Source organism: Aquarana catesbeiana, linkage group LG05, assembly GCF_042186555.1.
Source record: "Aquarana catesbeiana isolate 2022-GZ linkage group LG05, ASM4218655v1, whole genome shotgun sequence".
NCBI lineage: Eukaryota > Metazoa > Chordata > Amphibia > Anura > Ranidae > Aquarana > Aquarana catesbeiana.
Window position 1 is genome coordinate 95829769 of NC_133328.1, and position 24019 is coordinate 95853787.

At 43.3% G+C, this 24019-nt stretch overlaps 1 protein-coding gene across 10 annotated transcripts in view; it reads left to right on the forward strand.

Annotated features, from left to right (window-relative positions):
* KMT2C (lysine methyltransferase 2C) overlaps positions 1-24019 on the forward strand; it is a 454559-nt gene that overhangs the window by 427058 nt on the left and 3482 nt on the right. For 9 of the 10 annotated variants that reach the window (XM_073629967.1, XM_073629975.1, XM_073629970.1 and 6 more), the window contains 7 exons: positions 773-1895; positions 12944-13080; positions 15770-15912; positions 16134-16302; positions 17941-18057; positions 19139-19212; positions 20816-20924. In XM_073629967.1, coding sequence (XP_073486068.1) covers positions 773-1895; positions 12944-13080; positions 15770-15912; positions 16134-16302; positions 17941-18057; positions 19139-19212; positions 20816-20924 — 1872 coding nt within the window. The remainder of the gene's footprint in view (positions 1-772; positions 1896-12943; positions 13081-15769; positions 15913-16133; positions 16303-17940; positions 18058-19138; positions 19213-20815; positions 20925-24019) is intronic. The other variant, XM_073629969.1, reaches the window with a different exon arrangement.

The following is a 24019-nucleotide window of genomic DNA, read 5'->3' on the forward strand; positions in this document are numbered from 1 at the left end:
ATAAGAGAATGTTTCATTGGGCACGGACAGAATGTTTTCTATCAAGTAATGTACACTAACCTGGAAAAGCAACAAAATGCAAAGGAGAACAGAATCATACATTTTTTCTAGTTTTAGAGTACCCCGAGTCCTGTTTAAATGCTTCTCAACACACTCCAAAGCTGGAGCAGATTTATACATCTCCGCATTGTTCAGTTGCATTCCTTTGAACTATTCTTAAAATTCTTCGCATATATATATATATATATATATATATATATATATATATATATATATATATATATATATATATATATATATATATTCCATTCTTATAATGTTTTTTAATATACTCACATTCTGTTGCCTAATCAATTTGCTCGCTTTTGACAGAAATATCTTCAGATATTAACAGGGTTTGTTTTCATTTTATTCAAACCTAGGAAAATGTGAATTACTTTTTGCTAAAATAGTTTTTTTTACTTTTTTGTCACATTTATTATACTTTATGCCTTGCAGTCGCACATGTCAGATGTGTCTGGGTTAATTTTCCCACTATAGTACCAGTGCACATACATGGTTCAGTTTACATATAGAATTAAGGAACAGCAGCTTTACTTACTGTATTGCTACAGCCATTGTTCTGTGCTTCTGTAACAAAATTAAGCCTAGTGGTGATAGAAGGAAATGGGTACGCACCGATTCCTAGGCATTACCAAGCTGTGACTACAATATTGCTACTCGTTAATTTTCTTAGGGTGTTTGATGCCTTCTTTGTAATCTTTTTTTGTAGAATCAGGACCGTTCCTTAACTCTTCCATTGTTAAAGGAACCTCAACTAAAGTCTTGCCATCAGTACAGTAACAACACTTCCACCCTGGATGTTCATTGCCTTCCTCTGCTGCAGGAGAAGGCCTCACCACCTTCATCTCCTCCTATATCTTTTCCTCCAGCTGCTTTTGAAACGGCTAAAGTTGAGGCAAAGCCAGATGAACTGAAAGTCACTGTAAAGTTAAAGCCGCGGCCCAGAGCTGTGCACAGTGGTTTCGATGATTCCCGTCCTGTCAGTAAGAAATGGAGAGGAATGAAGTGGAAGAAATGGAATATTCAGATAGTTATTCCCAAGATGCCTTTCAAGTCTCAGTGTGAAGATGATATAGATGAATTTTTGAAAAAGCTGGGGACATCACTAAAGCCAGATCCAATGCCCAAAGATTTTAGAAAATGTTGTTTCTGCCATGAAGAAGGTGATGGAATGACAGATGGACCCGCAAGGCTTCTCAACCTTGACCTTGACCTTTGGGTCCACTTAAACTGTGCTCTTTGGTCTACTGAGGTCTATGAGACACAGGCTGGTGCCTTAATAAATGTGGAACTGGCATTAAGACGAGGTCTGCAGATGAAGTGTGTATTTTGTCATAAAATGGGAGCCACCAGCGGTTGCCACAGGTTAAGGTGTACCAATATTTACCACTTCACCTGTGCAATAAAAGCACAATGCATGTTTTTTAAAGACAAAACTATGCTTTGCCCCATGCACAAGCCAAAGGGAGCTCATGAGCAAGAACTGACTTATTTTGCAGTCTTTCGTAGAGTTTACGTTCAGCGTGATGAGGTGCGACAAATTGCAAGCATCGTACAGCGCGGTGAACGTGACCACACTTTCCGTGTTGGCAGTCTGATCTTTCACGCAATTGGTCAGCTACTTCCACAGCAGATGCTGGACTTCCACTCTGCAACAGCGCTGTTCCCAGTGGGATACGAAGCCAGCAGATTGTACTGGAGCATGCGCTATGCAAACAGACGCTGCCGCTATCACTGCTACATCGAAGAGAACGATGGATTGCCATTGTTTTTCATCAGAGTAAATGAACAGGGCCATGAAGATCTGATTCTGACTGATTCTACACCAAAAGGTGAGGGAAATGTTAACAGATCAAGGTGAAATAAAAAATAAAAACCACTGCTAAAATATGTAATTGATATTTTCTGAGAGATGACTGTATTAAATTGTACCTGGACCCACTAACTAGCACCCAACACTTTTAAACCTACATATTCCCAGACCCTGGTCCTGCTGCTGCCTTGACCCATGTGCCTTCTGGCCCATCATTATGCTGCTTAGCACCCTTAACCAATATTATGGTGCATAACTCTTTTTTACTGTTTTGTAACTGTACTGTCTCCCTTTATATTGTAAAGTGCTGTGCAAACTGTTGGTGCTATATAAATCCTGTAAAATAGTAAGGGGACAGGGTCGGCTAGTAGAGCTAGCAACCAGTAACTATGTGTACTTCCATGAAATGGCTCTCAGGGTTTTGTGCGTGCAGTCGTACCATGGAGGGGGACAGATTGAGCCTGCAGGAATAATCATCCTAAGTCTGGCTTCACTGCCTACTGAGGTACTGACTTAATACTGATAAAGCAGAGCTAAATCTTGCATAATGGTGGTGTGTAGTGTATGCGCATCACAGTGTATTTTCATATGACAGCAGACTCACTTGAGAAAGGGATTGCTCTAGCGCTTTGTCAGCCATGATCTCTCTTGTGGTTCCATCACTGCTCCAGGCATGTTCGCCCAGTGTCCTTTTGGGTTCTGGTTCTTTAGCCATCTTGATTGGGTCTTCCTAAGTTGATATTGTGCTCTGTGCTGTGCATGCATGGCTCAGTGTACATTAAAAAGAACATATAATTGTTCATATCTTGCTCGTGTTTCCACTGTTAAGTAATTATACTTTGTATCACTTTGTTTTAATGTGGTACTTCGAATTTGTACATGCACATTTAAAGTAGAATTCCATAATTTGGCCTTATCCACCTGCCAATCATAGGAAGTCTTATATTGATAAAATACAAGGCTTCTCCTCAATGGTGGAGAGAGGCATTCAGCCCAAGACTAATTCCGGGCAGGAGATGGGAAGTTGTCTGTACTGCTGCCAGAGCACAACACCGCTTACTGTACATGCTGCTACATTCTATTACAGCGCACACAGCGGCTACTTAGTTATGTAATGGAATTTGTTTACTAAATATAATACAATGAACCTCTGCACCTCTGGAAATAATGTGCATAACAGAGAGTTGTAAGCTGCTGTACACCTATTTCCAAATGGAAAATAGTAAAGCAGTACACATATGGTTAGATTGGTGCAGTGTTCTCAACAAAAACATATACTAAACACAAATATACCAAATTTAAAAAAAAATCGACTTAAACCTTGCTATAGGTGGTTGTCAGCTATTACATTGTAAAACTGTAGACTATTATCTTCATTGCGATGTATGAAACGAAACCTAAAAAAATGGTAGAAACTTTGCTGGTGCTCTTTGCATACAATTAGTAATCTGCCGTTGCCAGCAATTACCTTGTGAAACTGAAATTGCAACATAAACCATAAATGTATATTAGCTTTAAAGAGGAAGTAACGTCTTCCTTATTGTACCTACAGGTAAGCCTGTAATAAGGCTTACCTGTAGGTACTGTAAATTTCTCCTAAACTTGCACCGTTTAGGAGATATTTACTATACATGCCGCCGCCCACTTCATCTGCGCATGCACTCTGAAGGAACGGCTATATGTGCCATTTCTTTATAGCCCTGTGCCGTGACCAGTGGCATCCGCGAGAGTGAGGTCATTGCGGTTCCGGCCACTCACAGCACTGGAGCCCGCGAACCCGGAAGAAACACTGGGAAAGATGTCAGGGGGGTGTGGGCGCCGCTGCAGGGCTTCTTCGTTCTAAGGTAAGTATTTCATAATGAGTAGTATGCGATGCTTACTAGCTTATTATGCCTTTGTCTTACAGTTTTGGTTTTTTTTGTAATTGGGTTTGCAACTTCTTTAAATCGGTGGTTATAGAAAAGAGTCTTTTTTTATTGCTTTGCAGCCTGAAATGAAGACCAAAACCGTTTTTGTTTTTTATCCAGCTGTTTTTACTCGGTGCAACTTATAACATCCAAGTGAAAAATATAGCACCAACATGTCATAAAAAAATAAAACAAATTCAAAAACATAATCACTGAGTTGGAAAAACAATCACCCCTTTGTGTCAGTATTTTGTTGGACCACCTTTTGCTTTAATTACAGCCTTTAGTCTGTTGGGATATGTCTCTACTAACTTTGCACATCTAAACTTTGCAATATTTGCCTACTCTTCTTTGCAGAACAGCTTAACTTCAGTTAAAAGAGGAGCATGGTTTTTTTTTTTCCCCGATTCACACTTGCCTAGGTGGATGCAGCATCGGTCCCCCGCCGCCTCTGCACTGAGACTCGTGTGATCGAACAACGCCGATGGCTATGTTCTCACAGCTCCCCAAGCAGAGAGCAGCTGACTGTCAATCACCAGCTCTCCGCTCTGCCCCCATCCCCCCCCCCCCACGCGCGCCGAGCTGTGGAGGGGGTGGGGAGCGGCCATCTCACATGCTCAGCGGCTCGCTAAGAGCCTGAGATGGGTATCAGTCCGGGCACCTGGCAGATCCAGACTTTGTCGTGATGATGCGGTACCTGGACTGATTCCTGTGACGTCAGCAGAGAGCGGACTTCAGCCCACTCTCTGCTAAAAACTGGTCACTGGAGGGCAAAACGAATTGCACTCATGTGACTTATTGGACAAGCCCAGCCAAACGAGCTCAGGTTGGACTTTTCCTTTAAATGTGATGGTGTCTGTTTGTGGACTGCAGTCTTCAAGTCATTCCACTGATTTTCAATTGGGTTTAAGTCTGGGCTCTTGACTAGGCCATGCAAGGACATTCACCTTTTTCTCCTTTAACCACTGTGTGGTAATTTTTGCTGTGTGCTTTTGGTCACTGTCATGTTGGAAGGTAAACCTTCTTGCCATTGACAACTTTCTGGCAGAGGGCAGCAGATTTTCCTTAATAATTTGATGGTATTTTGCCGCATCTATTTTTCCTTCTATCCTGACAAGTGCTCCAGTCCCTGCTGCAGATTAACACCCACATAACAGGATATTACCACGTCCATGCTTTACTCTAGGAATGGTATTATTTGGATAGGGAACTGTATTGGGTTGGAGACATATAGTTTGGTGTTGAGGCCAAGTAATTCAATTTTAGTCTCATCTGACCATAACACCTTTTTGCATGTGGCCTCAGAATCCTCAAGGTGCGATTTGGCGCAAAAATCAGGCATGTGACCTTTCTCGAGGAGTGGCTTTTTCCTTGCAATTCTCCCATGCAAGTCACATTTGTCTAGAATTTGTGATATTGTTGCCACATGCACACAATAACCACTCTTTGTCATAAATTCCTAGGACTGCTTCAGAGTTGCTGTAGGCCTCTTGATAGCCTCTCTGACCAGTTTCCTCCTGGCTCTTTCATCCAGTTTGGAGCAACGTCCTGATCCAGGGAGGGCCTGTGTTGTACCAAATACCTTCCACTTCTTAATAATAGACTTCACTGTGCTTCTAGGCATTGATAAAGCCTTTGAATTTTTTATGTATCCATCTCCTGACTTGTGCCTGTCCATAACTTTATCCTGGGGATCTTTCTTTCTCGAACATCACGGGACACAGAGCCACAGTAATTACTGATGGGTTATATAGGTATCACTGGTGATTGGACACTGGCACACCCTATCAGGAAGTTCAACCCCCTATATAATCCCTCCCCCTTGCAGGGATACCTCAGTTTTTACGCCAGTGTCTTAGGTGATGGACGTGTAAAGATGTCCTGTGCTGAGCTTCAAAGGGAATATCCTAAGATCCTATACTGGGGCAAGCCAGGCGAACCGGATCCATTCAAAGTGTCTTTTCATGGCCGAATTGAATGGTACCCGGGCCTCGTGTCCGAAGAAACGAGGTTTTACCCGTAATGCTTCTCTTTTTAGAGAGCTGGACCCCGCAGATCAGAAAATGGCTTTAAACTTCCTAATTTCTGGCGAGGTGCTTTACGGTCCCAGAACTGTTGGATCCCCCTACTCATGGGGGCCCCAGTCTCTGACGTTTTTTTCAAACGGAGCCCACCGTGAGAGGTGAAGATTGGGTCTGTGTAAACAGCACCCTGCGGCTGGATAAGGTAAGAGGAGATTCCACAGAATTTTTGAGTTCTAGTGGCTTTTCTCCTTTACGGTAAATGCATGCTATGCCTATTGTGACCACCGGGGGCTGCCAAGAGCACAAACCTACACATGCTGACTGACTGTCTCAGGTGTTCAGTGCTGATTATGTCCCAGCATCTCAAAGCAGGCTGCAAGCAGGTAAGGTGGAAAGGGGGATTTCTCATGTTTGAATGTTCCCCCCAGGCTAGAGAGGGGCCACAGGGGTCTAGAAAGTGGTTATACCACCCGGGCTCTGCGGCCTAATGGCCACCATCTCTGAAGATAGCCGTTCAGGCAGATCTTGTTACCAGTCTCCCTCCTTCCCCCCCCCCCCATCCCCAGCCTTTTCTCCAGAAGCATGACAGGAGAGTCGGCAGTGCGGGAAGCGCTCGTTTTTTTCAAAACTCGAGGGGGGGGGCGGTAGAGGAGGGGGCGGGATGTCAGCACAGAGTGTTTAGACTCCCACTCAGGCCAGCTGCAGGCTATTAAAGGCACTCTGTACAGGTGCACTCAGCCTTCTGAGAGACACAGAGCTGACGGTCGCATGTAAGGTGGGACACAGGCATTCTCCTAGGCAGCATTTACTGAAGTAACACCAGACTGAGCATTGGGTAGCAAGGCTTTTAGCCAGACTACATCGCTCAGCGGGCAGTGTTCATTTGTATACCTCACACCTTGTTGCTTTGCACTATGGGTAGAAGAGGTTCAAGCACCCCAGGAACCAGAAACACTAGGGGATCTCATTCAGGTTCTGAGGGCCCCCTGTCGGCAGCATCCTCCCCCCCTAAAGATGGGCCAGGGACGGCTAGCCAGGGAGAGCCATCGGGGTCAGGGGCTACACCTGCTTCTGGCACTTCAGCCCCTGTATATATTACACAAGAGGTTTTTTCCTCAACCATTAATGGTCTAGAGGAAAGATTAATGGCCGTGATTACGTCTTCACTCAGTGGAAGAAAACGCACTAGGCTTTCCTCTGTTCCCCAAGACCCTCAGACAGAGGAGCTCTGGGATAAAGGAGATGAATCCCTTTCAGAGGATCGGGATGGGATGGATGATTCCTCTTCGGAGGATTCAGGTGGAGAGGGACCCTCTGCGACTTCCCAAGAGGAGAAAGTCTTAGTGCAGATCCTCACTGGATTGGTCCGCTCCACATTTAAGTTGCCCATACCTGAAACTGCTAAAGAATCCTCTTCTGCTTTGGGGTCACTGAAACCTTTCCAAGCAGCACATGCTTTTCCTGTTCATATTTTACTTGAAAAGCTTATTTATTCTGAGTGGGATCACCCAGACAAACGTTTTTTTCTGCCGAGAAAGTTTTCAACACTTTATCCGATGGAAGAAAAGTTTATTAAAATGTGGGGAATACCGGCTATTGATGCCGCCATTTCCTCCGTAAATAATAGCCTGACTTGTCCTGTAGACAATGCTCAGATGCTCAGGGATCCTGTAGATAAAAGGATGGAATCCCTATTGAAGGATGTTTTCTCCTTAGCAGGATCAGTGGCCCAACCTGCAGTAGCAGCGATTGGAGTCTGTCAATACTTAAGAGACCATGTTAAGCAGGTCATCAAAGTATTACCTGAACAGCAGGCCCAGGGGTTTGCTAACCTTCCAGCGGCCTTATGCTTTGTGGTTGACGCCATTAGAGATTCTATCGTGCAAACCTCCCGTCTTTCACTGGGGTTGGTGCATATACGTAGAATCCTATGGTTGAAAAATTGGTCAGCCGAAGCACCATGTAAGAAGCTACTGGCTGGGTTTCCATTTCGTGGTGCAAGGTTGTTTGGAGAGGACTTGGATAACTATATCAAGAGAATCTCTTGTGGGAAAAGCACTCTCTTACCTGTCAAGAAGAAGAGTAAGCGTCCCTCTTTCAAACTGACTCTTTCCCCAGCGCCGGGGGCTTCAGCCTCCAGGCAGTCTCGACGGCCGCCTCCATCGGGGTCCAGAGACAAGAGTCAACCCCAGGGACAAAAGAAGTCCTGAAAGAAGCCTACTAGGCAAAACACCAAGACCTCTGCATGAGGGGGCGCCCCCGCTCACTCGAGTGGGGGGAAGACTGCGACAGTTCTCAGAGCTCTGGCACGAGGACTTCCAGGACAGATGGGTAGCCTCCACGGTAACCTTAGGGTACAAGCTGGAGTTTCAGGAATTCCCTTCTCCTCGGTTCCTCAGATCAAATGTTCCCAGAGACCCAGAGAAGAAGCAGTCGCTCCTTCTAGCGTTAGAGCGACTTTTGTCGCAGGAGGTCATTATGATAGTTCGCGCAAAGGACCAGGGATTGGGCTTCTATTCCAACCTTTTTACGGTCCAAAAGCCAAATGGGGATGTCAGGCCCATTTTGGACTTAAGGGATCTGAACCGATTCCTAAGGATTCAAACCTTCCGCATGGAATCAATTCGAACAGTAGTTCCCACCCTGCAGGGAGGAGAATTTCTGGCATCAATAGACATCAGAGATGCATATCTGCATGTGCCCATTTTTCCTGCTCATCAGAAGTTTCTGCGCTTCGAGGTAGGAGGGCGCCATTTCCAGTTTGTGGCTCTGCCTTTTGGGATAGCCACTGCACCTCGAGTGTTCACAAAGATCTTGGCTCCTCCTCTGGCCAGATTAAGGGCTCAGGGTATAGCTGTCATAGCATACCTAGACGACCTGCTCTTGATAGACCGGTCGGTAGCCTCTTTGAATGGAAACTTGAGGACCACGGTCAGGTATCTAGAACACCTGGGTTGGATCCTCAACTTAGAAAAGTCTTTCCTAAAACCAGTAAGAAGACTGGAGTATTTAGGTCTGATTATAGATACAAGCCAGGAGAAAATATTTCTACCCCAGGCAAAGATCACTGCTTTGAGAGAGCGGATTCTGACAGTAAGGACCAAGAAGGGTCCCTCAGTCCGCCTTTGTATGAGGCTACTAGGGAAGATGGTGTCTTCATTCGAAGCAGTTCCCTATGCTCAGTTTCACTCAAGAATGCTGCAACACAGTATTCTGTCGACCTGGAACAAGAAGGTTCAGGCATTAGACTTTCCGATGCACCTGTCGCATGCGGTGCGTCAGAGCCTCAATTGGTGGCTCATACCCGAAAACCTGCAGAAGGGGAAATCCTTTCTATCGGTTACCTGGACGGTGGTAACAACAGATGCCAGTTTGTCAGGTTGGGGAGCAGTTCTGGAACAGGCTGCGGTCCAAGGGGTATGGTCCAAGACAGAGAGGACCTTACCCATCAACATTCTGGAGATCCGGGCGATACATCTAGCTCTAAAAGCCTGGACTATCAGGCTACAGGGTTGTCCGGTCAGGATCCAGTCCGACAATGCCACAGCAGTGGCTTATGTCAATCATCAGGGAGGCACCCGGAGCCGAGCTGCTCAAAAAGAGGTGAACCAGATCTTAGTCTGGGCAGAGATGCATGTGCCATGCATATCGGCAGTTTTCATCCCGGGAATAGAGAATTGGCAGGCGGACTATCTAAGTCGCCAGCAGTTACTTCCAGGGGAATGGTCTCTGCATCCCGATGTCTTTTGGGCCATATGCCAAAGATGGGGGGTTCCAGATCTCTTTGCATCCCGATTCAACAAAAAGATAGACAGATTTGTGGCAAGGACAAAAGATCCTCTTGCATGCGGGACGGATGCGTTGGTGATTCCGTGGCATCGGTTCTCACTGATTTACGCATTCCCGCCTATTCTGCTACTACCACGACTCCTTCGCAGGATCAGGCAGGAAAGGAAGTCGGTACTTCTGGTGGCCCCCGCTTGGCCCAGAAGGACTTGGTATGCAGAAATAGTAAGGATGACGGTGGGTTCCCCGTGGACCCTACCGGTACGCCCAGACCTGTTATCTCAGGGTCCAGTGTTCCATCCTGCCTTACAAACGCTAAATTTGACGGTTTGGCTATTGAGACCCACGTTCTGAAGAGTCGTGGGCTCTCAGGTCCTGTCATATCTACCTTGATTAATGCAAGGAAGCCAGCTTCCAGGATGATTTATCATAGAGTCTGGAAGGCTTATATAACCTGGTGTGAATCCAGAGGTTGGCATCCCAGGAAATATGTCATAGGTAGAATCCTTGATTTTTCTACAGATGGGATTAGAGATGAAGCTGGCCTTGAGTACCATCAAGGGCCAGGTTTCTGCTTTATCAGTATTATTTCAGCGGCCACTTGCTTCGCATTCTTTGGTCCGAAACTTTATGCAGGGGGTGATGCGTCTTAATCCTCCGGTTAAAGCGCCCCTAAACCCCTGGGACTTGAATTTGGTCCTGGCTGTGTTACAGAAACAGCCTTTTGAACCAATAAGTCAGATTCCTTTGGTCTTGTTGACAAGGAAATTAATTTTTCTGGTGGCCATCTCTTCTGCTAGAAGAGTATCAGAATTAGCAGCTCTTTCCTGTAAGGAGCCTTATTTGATTATACACAAGGATAGAGTGGTACTACGCCCTCATCCTAGTTTTTTACCGAAGGTGGTTTCTGATTTTCATTTAAACCAAGACATTGTTCTACCTTCCTTTTTTCCAGATCCCTGTTCTCCGGAAGAGAGATCTCTACATCCGTTGGATGTAGTAAGAGCAGTTAAGGCCTATCTAGGGGCAACTACTCAGATCCGCAAGACGGATGTTTTGTTTGTGCTGCCAGAGGGTCCCAATAGTGGACAGGCAGCGTCAAAAGCTACCCTTTCTAAATGGATTCGACAGTTGATCATTCAAGCTTACAGTTTGAAACAGAAGATTCCTCCGTTTCAGATCAGGGCACATTCCACAAGGGCTATTGGTGCTTCTTGGGCAGTGCATCACCGGGCCTCTATGGCTCAAATCTGCAAGGCCGCAACCTGGTCTTCAGTTCATACATTCACCAGATTCTATCAGGTGGATGTGAGAAGGCATGAGGATATCGCCTTTGGGCGTAGTGTGCTGCAGGCAGCAGTACAGGGTCCTCAGGTCTGATTGCACCCTACTTGGTCGTGGCCCCCCCCCCTCAGGTAGCATTGCTCTGGGACATCCCATCAGTAATTACTGTGGCTCTGTGTCCCGTGATGTTCGAGAAAGAAAATAGGATTTTTTAAAACAGCTTACCTGTAAAATCCTTTTCTTTCGAAGGACATCACGGGACACAGAGGTCCCGCCCCTCTTCTAATACACTATATTGCTTGGCTACAAAACTGAGGTATCCCTGCAAGGGGGAGGGATTATATAGGGGGTTGAACTTCCTGATAGGGTGTGCCAGTGTCCAATCACCAGTGATACCTATATAACCCATCAGTAATTACTGTGGCTCTGTGTCCCGTGATGTCCTTCGAAAGAAAAGGATTTTACAGCTAAGCTGTTTTAAAAAATCCTATTTTTGCCTTGCCACCTGTAGTTGATTATTTGCTTCAATTGCACTACCAGGGACAGAAATGCTCCAGGAAAGCTCTGTTTATGCTGAACTAATCAGAATGACCACAGATGATCACAGTTGAAAGTCAGATGGCTTTGTGTGTCACTGAGAAGGTGATTAGCTAAACCTGTTTGAAATTCATTGAAGTCATTTTTAGGAGGGGGCGATCCATTTTCCAATTCAGTGATTGTGTTTTTGGATTTTTTTATTTTTATTTGACATGTTGGTGTTTTATCTTTCTCTTGGATGTTATAATTAAATACAACTGGATAGAACAACAACTGTGTCTGTCTCCATTTCAGACTGCAAAAGCAACTAAATGTGATTGTTTTAGAGGGGGTGGTTCTTTTCTATACCCACTGTATGTAGGACAACTACAAATCCACTTCCACCAGTCCTTATGCTGTGTAAAACTTCTGAACTTCCAATATGAAACCAATCCATATAAAGTGCTTCCATTAATTGTGCTCTTCCAACATGCCAACAGAGCTTTTTACAAGCCCTTGGCCCATAATTTTAGTTTTTATTTGGGTGATATTAGGTGTTTTTATGCATTTTTTTTCATTTCCCTTTCATCCTCTCACATTCTCTCTTGTATGTCTATTGTTCCACACATAGTAAACAAATAGTCTGAAGCCCAAAGTCTTAGGGAAGTTTGGGCAAAAAAAAAACACTCAACTGGGAAGGAGTTTTTATGCTTGATCTTCACATTGCTGTTGTAGTTATAAATGTTGTTGAGGTGAGGACTGCTTTAATAGTGACACAGTTTGAAATGGGCATAGATGTTCACTTGACAATATATAGTCGTCTAGATCACCGAATGCAAGAAGTAACTCACAGCAACCAATCACAGCCAAGTTAAAATCATATTGGAAGATTATTTTTGTTTGTGAAGGGCTAGGTGCACTCTTTACTTCTGCATTGCTGCTTTTACTAGTCTTATGCCCTGTACACACGGTCGGACATTGATTGGACATTCCGACAACAAAATCCATGGATTTTTTCTGACGGATGTTGGCTCAAACTTGTCTTGCATACACATGGTCACACAAAGTTGTCGGAAAATCCAATCGTTCTGAACGCGGTGACGTAAAACACGTACGCGGGGATTATAAACGGGGCAGTAGCCAATAGCTTTCGTCTCTTTATTTATTCTGAGCATGCGTGGCACTTTGTGCGTCGGATTTGTGTACACACTATCGGAATTTCCGACAACGGATTTTGTTGTCGGAAAATTTTATAGCAAGCTCTCAAACTTTGTGTGTCGGAAATTCCGATGGAAAATGTGTGATGGAGCCTACACACGGTCGGAATTTCCGACGAGGTCCTATCACACATTTTCCGTCGAAAAATCCGACCGTGTGTACGGGGCATTACACTTACAAAGGGAATGCTGACTCCTTATTAACACCTATTATTTTGAGATCATATATCCAACAAACTCAAATAGGTGTGATGGTCAGGTGTCCAGCTATAAAAGCATGTATACGTTTTCTGTAAAGGTTGCTTAATCATAATCTATTACGTTGTTTTTCAGGCGTTTGGGACAAAATTCTGGAACCTGTTGCAAACTGCAGGAAGAATTCAGAAATTCTCAGGCTGTTTCCAATTTACCTGAAAGGCGAAGACCTTTTTGGTTTAACTGTATCTGCAGTTACAAGGATCGCAGAATCGGTATGTTTTACCAAAGAAGTTCTAATAATCATTTCTCTAAATGCAGTAAATTTGTATTAATCAACTGATTCTGCTACATAAAACATGATTGTCTATCTGATGTGCATGCATTTGACACCTCCATTAAATGAGAAGTATAGACAAAGCTTGTTTGGCTGTACATCTTCTATGGATCACAGGAGTGCAGTTCCTTCTGCACTCCTGTGACCCATTTTCAGCAGGCAGCGGGGTGAAGCCCGCTGTTGGCTGACGTCATTGCGCCGGTCCAGGCTAGGGAATGATCGCAACCATATGGTTGGGATCCACCAAGATGCCTGGAACGGCACCCAACTGAGCAAACCGCTGAGATCCTCAGCCATCTGCTCCTGCCCCTCCACAGCCCAGCGATCTAGTAAGCGTGGGGGAGCAGAGCAGAGTAGAGGGCCGGTGACTTAACAGTCACCAGTTCTCTGCTCACGGAGCACTGAGAACCAAGTGATCAGTGGTGTTTGAGCGCTCCATCATCGGATCGAGGCTGCATCCACCTAGGAAGGTAAGTATGATTTCTCCAAAAATTAAAAAATTCAACTTCTCTTTTAAAGCTGTATCTTCATTTCATACATATACAATGGAGATGTGGCACCATTTCAACTTCTTTACACTTAAATATTTTACTGCTTTTATTCAATGTTCATATGTATATATTAACAATATGTATTTTTTTAAACCCCATTACTAAATGACTTTGAAGTATTTAGGTTATTCAGTCTACCCCCCTTCTCCTCCTGCTCTTCTTGCCTCTTAGGATTACTCTTTGAAATCAGTGGCACCTACATATGAATAAGGGTGGGACAGTGGCAGCAGCTTTGGGGGTTAATGCAGCTTATAAAGAGTTTAGCTTAAAAAATAATGATGGGTCACACATTATTTGACCACAGTCACAGTTAACCACTTCAATACCGGGCCAATTCTGACACTTTGCTCCTACATGTAAAAATCATCATTTTTTTGCTAGAAAATTACATAGAACCCCCAAACATTATATATGTTTTTTTAGCAAAGACCCTAGAGAATACAATGGCGGTTGTTGCAACTGTTTATCTCACACAGTATTTGCGCAGGAATTTTTCGAACGCGTTTTTTGGGGGAAAAAAACTGTTTTGTGTTTAAAAAAAAAAACAAAACAGTAAAGTTAGCCCAATGTTTTTGCATTTTGTGAAAGATGAAGTTACGCCGAGTAAATAGATACATAACATGTCATGCTTCAAAATTGCACACGCTCGTGGAATGGCGCCAATGTTCGGTACTTAAAAATCCCCATAGGCGACGCTTGAAATTTTTTTACTGGTTACATGTTTTGAGTTACAGAGGAGGTCTAGGGCCAAAATTATTGCTCTCGCTCCAACGTTCGTGGCGATACCTCACATGTATGGTTTGAACACTGTTTTCATATGTGGGCGGGACTTACGTATGCGTTCGCTTCTGCATGCGAGCACACGGGGACAGCGGCGCTTTAAAATTTATTTATTGTTAATTATATTTTATTTTGACACGTTTTTGAAAAAAAAAAAATTGATCACTTTTATTCCTACTACAAGGAATGTAAACATCCCTTGTAATAGCAATATGACATGTCAGGTGCTCTTAATAGTGAGATATGGGGTCAATAAGACCCCATATCTCACCACTAGGCTGGGAAGCCTGAAATAAAAAAAAATAAAACGATCGCCGCTTCCCAGCCGAAGCGGCGCCGTTTTTTTGAATGGAGAGGCCGGGCGTGACGTCATAACATCGCGCCCAGCCGGCGGATCCACTCTCTGCCTCACCGATCGTAACGGTGAGTCGGAGCAAGCACCGGAGGGAGGGGGGGGGGGGCATCCCCTCTCACCTCCCATAGGAACGATCAAGCGGCGGAACGGCCGCTATGATCGTTCCTATGGTGTAGAGATTCGCCAGCTGAAACCGGCAATATCTGAATGATGTCTGTAACTACAGGCATCATTCAGATATGCCCGCCCAAAGCCCAGGACGTCATATGACGTCCGTGGGCTGGAAGTGGTTAATCATATTGGATAAAGAAAATCTTAGTGGTATTAAGCCCACAAATGTAATAAAAAAATGTAAACAATGTAATAAATTGCAGCTTACCAATTATTACATGTGGTGGCTGCAACAGTTTTCTTTTCTTAGATTTTTTCCCAGGTGATCTGGTTAGGAACACACCCTCCTCTGAGTGCCTCCACTCTGGATGAAGGAGCACAAGAGGCACCTTTGGGCAGCTGTATTATCCGTCTGGGGGGGGGGACTGTTGGATGTACTAGCACTAAGAAATTGAAGGCAAACTCAGACTTCATAAGCAGTTACAGCAAACCGTTGTTCCCTTTTGGGATAAAGGTTTACAGAAATAAAGCTGACCATCAAAAGCACCCCTGCTAGAGCTAAATGGTTTGTCTCTACTCTGTAAACTGATACATTCTACTGGAGAGCTGCTTCTTTGGTAAAACAGCAGGCTTGCTGGCCAGATCACCAGATGAAAATAGAAGAAAGCAAGCCTCAAAAAAGAAAATGAATGCAGCCCTCACATCTAGGAATTTGTAAGCTGCAATATGTTTGCTTTTGGGTCTAATATCACTTTCAATTTTAGAATGGCTCTGTACAGATTTCCCTTATCTTATCTGTGTTCTTTGTGGTTTATGTTTCAATTCTGCAGCTCCCGGGAGTTGAGGCTTGTGAAAAATACACTTTCCGTTATGGGCGGAACCCGTTAATGGAGCTCCCTCTGGCCATCAATCCCACTGGGTGTTCCCGCTCCGAGCCCAAGATGAATAATCATGTCAAGAGGTTCGTGTTAAGGTATTTTCTTTTCATTTCACATTGTACAGCCCAGGATTTAAGGCATCTCTAACGCTCTGTGCTCTTGTGTGTTGTTTCCAGACCCTGTTGTCTTAAGCTGTGTATATGAGTGTTTATACTGCTATTGACTGCTCTGGCTTGCTTTTTATGTACTCTATACCTGAAGCAAAAGTAATCTTCATTGTTCTCTGTTCTGTGTGGTGTTATGTGACTATCCGCAGGCCTCACACCTTGAATAGCACCAGCACTTCAAAGTCCTTTCAGAGCACAGTTACAGGAGAACTGAATGCCCCTTACAGCAAGCAGTTCGTCCATACTAAATCCTCTCAGTACCGGAAGATGAAGACTGAATGGAAGTCCAATGTCTACCTGGCTAGGTCTCGGATTCAGGTTGGTTTTTAACTTTGCACAGAAGTAGAAAATATTTAAACAGATCATTTCTGTAACTTTACAAGCCTATATAAATTTACTGACTCGACACAGCAACAGTATCATTGAAAATAAGCTCAATCCTAAAAAAGCAGATATTGAGCTCCAGTCAGCTAAAGCCTCGTACACACGATCAGATTTTTGGACGACCGGTTGTCCGTTTTTTCTTGCATGCTAGTCTCCTGTCGAAAGTTAAGAGGTTACTCACCATACGGAAATTTTCTTACGACAGAATACAACGTCAGAAGTGACGTCATGTGTTGAATAGTTTTGTATGTATTCTTTCATTTCTGAGCATGCGTAGTCTTGCTCTTACGATTTTTTTCATACGAAAACCGCACTAATTAAACGAAAATCGAGCGTTGAGTTCACGTACGACTAAAATGTTATAGTCTGCACATCCAGCTTTTGTCTGATGAAAAAACGGAATTGGCTGTCGAAAGCACCATTCTAACGATTCGAAAATCGACAGATCATTCGTCGGACAAAATTTTACTCTTGATTTTCGCATCGTGTGTACGGGCCTTAAGTCTAGGTTACGCTGATGGCATTAGTCTGCTGCAAGCAGATCTTCTCTTCTCACTTTGTTACAAAACTAGGCTGTATAGTTTGATCACAGGAGAAGTTGCTAAAGGAGCTCCAGACAATTTGTAACCTGCACAGCCATCGGGATTTACATAATAGTGTTGTCTCAGCATCGCATACTAGCACATTATGAAAGACTTACCTTAAAATGAAGACCTCTAGCGGCTCGCTGTCACCGCTGCAAAGGCTTCCATCTTCACCCGGTCTTCCTTCTGGGTTTGCGGGCTTCGGCTGTTTGACTGGCCAAGTCATGATGGCGTTGCTCCCTTACATGCGCATGGGAGTTATGGCCACAGCCTGGCTCTCTCAATGAACGTCACGCCATCCATTGAGAGCACAGTGCGCATGCGCCGGTGATGCCATCAGCTGCTATTATAGTAAAAATCTAAATGGTTCACATTTAAGAGATATTTTACTGTACCTACTGGTAAGCCTTATTCTAGTCTTACCTATGGGTACAAGTACAAAATAGGGAATTTACCACCACTTTAAAGTGATCTTGTCACTACAGGGTTAAAAACACCAAAAAAAATGGCATGTAAAAGGAAATGAGATCGTACTTACCTGTCCAGCAACTTGTGTCTTGAAAAGGTGCTGCAAGTATTTGACCAGTCAGATGGGTCAAATACATGTAACCCCCACGGCACACAGTGGTTCCTCTGGTGTGTATGTCCTGTAGTGAGGTACTAACCAGTGGAAGTAGCGGGTATTCCACGCACCCAAAGGAGTGCCTACATTGGCCAAGATGCAGCATCACTGTGCTTCAAGACAAAGGCATCTGGAAAGGTAAATATATAACGCCTATTCTTTTTACAGGGCTCAGTTTTTGCTATTTTGACCTAGTAGTGACAGGATCACTTTAATAAAAATTGATTTTTTTTTTTTTTTTTTTATCAGATTTGCCAGCTAGCTACCTTACTGGGTTCGATCAGCTAATTTGGTTACTTAAGTTGTCTAAGATTTAATTTTTTTTCTCCATGTTTTTTTTTTTTTCCTCCATGTTTTTTTTTTCAGGGTCTGGGGTTATATGCTGCTAGAGATATTGAAAAGCACACTATGGTGATTGAATACATTGGAACCATAATACGCAATGAAGTAGCCAATAGAAAAGAGAAGCTGTATGAATCTCAGGTATACTATCTATGTAAAGTAGTTCAAGTAAATGTTGAGCCAGTGCTTTGAATCCCTCTTGGTATCATGCAAGTAAAACCTGACTGATGCATGTTTTACCACAAACAACCCTTTCAAACACCTTTTTTATCTGATGTTTCTCAGTGGCTACTTGACCACTATAGCACATCTTCTCTGTCTGCAGTACCAGGGCTAATAAAAGGGAGAACCCTGGGATGTCTCTGCATAGGCACAGACTTCAGCTGCCATATTCATGTGCTGTTCTGTGAGGCAATCCCATCCATAAAGCATAAAAGTAGAATGCAGAAAGTGTGGGCAGGGCTGATAGGCCAGCTGAGCATTGACTGCAGGTAAATTGGTGCGGCATCCTGTAGTCCTGCCCATGGCAGGGTGCAGTAGTTTAGCATTGTCACCCTGTTGCAGGAAGCCAAATGGACCAGTGCACTGACTGGCAGGATCTCCAGTTAAGAACTGGGGAAAAGTACTTCACACAATAAAATAAATTGGGAACTCCAATCACAAATGCCTGCTGCAATATATAATACATTTTTAAAGTGGTTGTATACCGCTGGAGTTTTTTTTTTCCCTGCAAAGTAAAGTCATAATGCACATTTTGTGTAACCTACCTTAAAACTAAGCTGTTCCAGAGCTGCAATGTCAGCTCTGCAGGGGCTCCCATCTTCACCTGTCTTGCTTCCGGGTTCATGGGCTCCAGCTCTGTGACTGGCCGGAGCCACGATGACATCATTCCCTCTGTTCACGGCACAGGGTTCTGAAGTAACGGCACGGGTGGCCATTCCTTCAGAGCGCATGCACCAGTGATTTCACTGGCTGCTTGTAGTGCGAAAACCTCCTAACCGTGCGCCGATTAGGAGATTTCTACTCTACCTATAGGTAAGCCTTATAGGTTTACCCTATAGGTAAAAGTCAGTAAAGGAAGTTTACTTCCTCTTTAAATTTGCATTTACCCTTTAGAACGAACTATAAAAGAGTGTCCTCCTTGTGTAGTTTTGTGATCTGCATATTGGTATTATTTCAGTATTCATTCTAAAGACATGTTTGCCTGAAACTTTTGTTGCAGAATCGTGGTGTATATATGTTCCGTATGGACAATGAACATGTAATTGATGCCACATTAACTGGAGGACCTGCAAGGTTTGTAATACATCAAGTAGTGTTTTCAAGCTTTTTTGTATTCTGCAGTAAAGCTAGCTTTGTTTTGAGTAGTAATGCAGAAACGCTATGCTTGGCTGTGCTGTGAGTTTTTGATGGGTTTAAACACTCAAAATATATTTGGCATCACAAAACAAGGTATGTTGAGTTCTATCTCAGCCATATGGTGTGTTGTATATAATTTAATCTTTAAAGTAGATATAAAGCTCTGTGTAAGATAAACAAATTCCATTGTTTTTCTTTTCTTCATAAATTACTGTTTTCACCTTTTTTTTTTTTTTTTTTTCCCCTCCTTTGCGTCTCAGTGCTTCTGATCTGGTCTAACCACTTACTTTAAGCAACTTCTGACTACGTGCTCTTACTCCAGCATTAGCTGCGCATCAGTTTCCTCATGGTGGAAAAAGTGAACGATATAAAAAAAACGTTGATCAAGTGTCGCACACAGAAACTTGATAAACTACCACTGCGCTCTAGTGAAAAACCAAACAATAGCTATAGCTGCCAACTTATGCCTGCATAATGTGTGTCAGCATGCCGTGGGTGTCATGGTACATTAAAGGATACGTTCACCTTTTTAACAAAAAATAATAAATGCACATTTTTTTGTTTTTTGCAGGTAAAAAAAAATGTGCATTTGCTACTTTTTTTTTTAGGAGCCTGGAAAGCAATGAACCAGCAATTAGCAGATTGCTGATTCCATGCAGGTCTCCCACTGCCAGTGTAAGCTGGCTGCCTGTACAGATAGGCAGTTTAACACTGACAGGAAGACTTGATGAACTACCACAGCGCTCATCCGCACCATGGTAGTTCATTAAGAAATACAAGCCAACGGCTACCAAGACTGTCGGTAGTTGTATTTAATTTGTTCACAGAACACCCACCCCGCCGCGTTTTCTTTAGATGGTGGCAGCAAGTTGGGGGATAAGCCCCCCCCCACAGACTTGCTGCCAAAACGGAGGATCGGCAGGGTGCGGGGGCCGGTATATTTGTAACATGATACACCCTGAATATGAGTGTAACATGTTACAAAAGGTGAACCTATCCTTTAATCTGTTTGCCTCATTTAACCCAGAATAAAGGTACCTATACACTTTGGATGGTACATGAACTTGCAAGTGACCGTATCAAACATGCTGCCATTGAGGGTCAGTTCATACTGACTTGCGTTAAAATGTATGTACATTTCCATCAAATTTAATTGCATTTTAACGAGCGCTGACATACATTTTTGATGTCCATTAACATGCATGCTCAGCGTTATAGTGTGAATAGGACAAATTTGAAATGATTCATTTTCAGAACTCCTTCCGTTGATCTGCGGTTTACAGCTACACTAAAATGCAGATCAACGCACTGGTGTGAGTTGGACAGAAGGTCTTTGAGCCATAGTCCATCATCTCTCTAAACTGTTGATTGTTGATCATGGTACTGTACAAAGCCAATGGTGGGATATGAACATTTTGTGCAGAGATACCTAGAAGCAATTTTCTCTGAATGCATTTTCAGAATGTTCATGTAACCGCTGGCTTTATTTTATACTGTATCTTTTGTGCAACAGCTAGTAATGCTGATCTTATGTTTTTAGGTATATTAACCATTCATGTGCACCTAACTGTGTGGCTGAAGTGGTAACATTTGAGAAGGGGCATAAGATAATTATCAGCTCCAACCGCAGGATACAAAAGGGTGAAGAGGTATTGTATTTTATTTCTATAATTTTCTAGATAAGTGAAAGCACTCAAAAAATGGACCTGTCCTTTTTTTACTGGAAGCCTCTTATTTTGCCCCATCCTATAAAAATGCTCAAATTGTTATCTGTAAGCAAGATTGGCTTTCCTAGGCCCCTTTCACACTTGTGACTTTTCGTGCAACTTTGGACATAGTCACATGACAAGTCATACCCCATGATTCCCAATGATAACCATTCATATCTGTGCGACTTCAAAGTAGTCCCTGTACTACTTTGGTCCGACTTTGCGAGTTGTTCATTACACCTTGAGTTTACACAACCATTCCCTGAAATCGCACCAAAATTGCGGTAAAATCGTGCGACTTTCAAGTCATGACAGTGTGAAAGGGGCCTTATTCTTCTGCACGTTCCTGGTTACAGCCTTGCCTTTAGGCAGAATCTTTGTGAGGCAGACACTGTGATTGGCTTATTTACACAAATCCTGAGCAGCAGCAGAAGCTAGGATGTAACTGCAGAGCACCAATCCTGCCTTATAGGTATTTGAGTGTTTTTATTGACACATTGCTTAGCATGCAGCAAGATAAATTCAGGGCTTGTGACCGCTTTAAAGGTTATCTGTTATGGTCTTTGCTCAAACCACTATTTTGATGTTAACTTTTGGCAATGTTTTTTCTAATTGTAGGGATTTCTTTTCATGTCACAAATAAAAAATAAAAAAATGTGAAAAAACGTTTCCTAACTACCCACTGGTACACAGAGGTTGGTGCACTGGCAAAAAGAAAAGTAATAAGCCCAGCGCCCTGATAACCCGCTCCTCTACCCAGCATCTCTCAATTTTTTTGGCACGTGTCCTAGGAGGGTTGGATGCCTTTACTTTAGCTTTGATGAAAAGAGGTCTAATTTTCCTTTTGCTAGCCCTCTAATTTTGGTGACTTAAGTCAAGATCTTTTTGCTACACTGCTGTTTTTTTTCCTGCAGTGATTTCCTTCCAGACTCCATGTTCACCTCTGCTGGAGCTGGTCACCACACTATCACTGGAGGCTGTACCCCTTGCCTGGCTTATGTCCTTTGGGCACTGTGCTCTACATTTTGCACTTTCCTGGCCTGAGTGTACTGGTTAGTCATGGAGCACCTTCCGGGTCCAGTGCTATGGCAAAGCTTTAGCTGTGATCTTATTTCTAAAGACTCACATTAGATTAAGGTTAATTGGGCTGAAGCACATGGAATTACATCACTGTTGTGTCATTTTAAACTTCCTTGTTTTACTGTGCAAGTTGATATCAATTACTAAAGTCTAATTAAAAAAAAAAAAAATTAAAATAACAAAACCGTTATACTCCCCTGCTCTGTGCAGTGGTATTGCACAGAGCGGTCCCAATCCTCCTCTTCTCAGGTCCCCCCACCGGTGAGCTTGGCTTCTGCTCTTCTTTGTGTGTTTCCATAGCAACCCTTGTCTGGGTGCCCGCTCGCTCCCAAGCTGTGTCAATGGAGCCACGCTCCATAGACACACACAGAGGGGCTTAGCCCCGCCCCCCACTTCCTCAATGCATTTGCTGTCCAAGTCTCTTTTTGAAGAGGAAGAGAGGGGAGAAGAGATGCAGTCGTGCGCAGCGCTGGATCTCTTTCCCCACCCCCTTACCCTTCACACAGGGCAGGGGAAGGATAAAGAAAGATTAATGCTTTATGGTAAAGTTTTTATCTTTAGTATCAAGCAGGTTAGGAGGTGGTCAATTGCAGGTCAAAGACACCTCTTCATTTGAATTCTGAACAATCTCAGAAGCATCAGAAAATTATGGCAAACCCATGCCATTGACACAGGCTCACAGTAAATACAGTACCTTTATTTATTGGCCTTCTTGTGATGAGATCTGTTGAAGGACAGCTTTGCCTTTAGTGAAGTTCTTCTTTAAAAAGAAAAAAAAAATCCCCCACCCTCCTGACTGTAGCCCAGCTGGGATAATGCTTACCTTCCTCCCAGATTGGTGCTCTTAACTCCAACAGTCTCTGTCGGCTCCCCTTTAAACAGCAAATGTGTTCCTCAGCCCCATTTATTGTTGTGGGCAAGCCTTAGTCCAAAGGGACTGTTGGAGGTCACCATGCGTATGGCTTGCCCATTGGTGCTGCAGTGGGCAGTATAGAAAAGAGCTGTCCAGGACCCTGCTGAAGGAAAGATCACTGGATCGGGTAGAAGGCAAGTATTGTCTTAGGTGGGGAAATCTTTTTAATTAACTTCACTAAAGAGGAAGCTGTTCGCAATAGTTTAGAAGCGCAATTTAGGAACCAGAATGAACCCATCTCTGAATACCCACTAATAGATGTGTTAAAGTCATCAGAGCTAAAAGGGATTATTATGCCCTTTCTCTTCTCGCTTGCTACACATTAAACTGGGTAAAACTTCTCTGGCTATTAACCACTAGCTGCCCTCCCCAAGCCAATTCCGACACTTTTCACTTACATCTAAAAATCTGCATTTTATTTTTAGTAGATAATTACTTAGGACCCCCCAAACAATATTTATTTTCTAAAAGCAAAGGCCTGGGAGAAAAAAAGTTTGTTGCAATTTTTTGTTACACGATATTTGCACAGCTGTTTTTCAAATGCAATTTCTTTTTTCATGCACAAAAACACAGCTTAATACCCAATTGTATGGTAAATTATAAAAGATGTTACGAGTAAGTAGATACCTAACATGTCACGCTTTAAAATTGCGTACTTTCATGGAATGGCGACAAACTATTGTAATCTCCATAGGCATCGCTTTAAAAGCCTTAACCGGATATCAGTTTAGACTTGCACAGGAGGTCTGATACTAGAATTATTGCTCTGGCTATTACGATCAAAGCGAAACCTCACATTTGTGGTGCAATCACCATTTACATATGCATGCGCAACTTACGTATGCATACATCTTTGTGTGTGAGCATGGGGGGACAGGGGCACTTTCAATTGTTATTGTATTTAATAAATATATATAATTGATTATTTTTTTTGCCCTGTTCCAACTATTTTTGAGACGTGTTGCTGCCTTCAATTTCAAAATTACCTTTATTTTTTTCTTAAAATTGTCCATTTTCTCAGTTTAAACATTTGATATGTTTT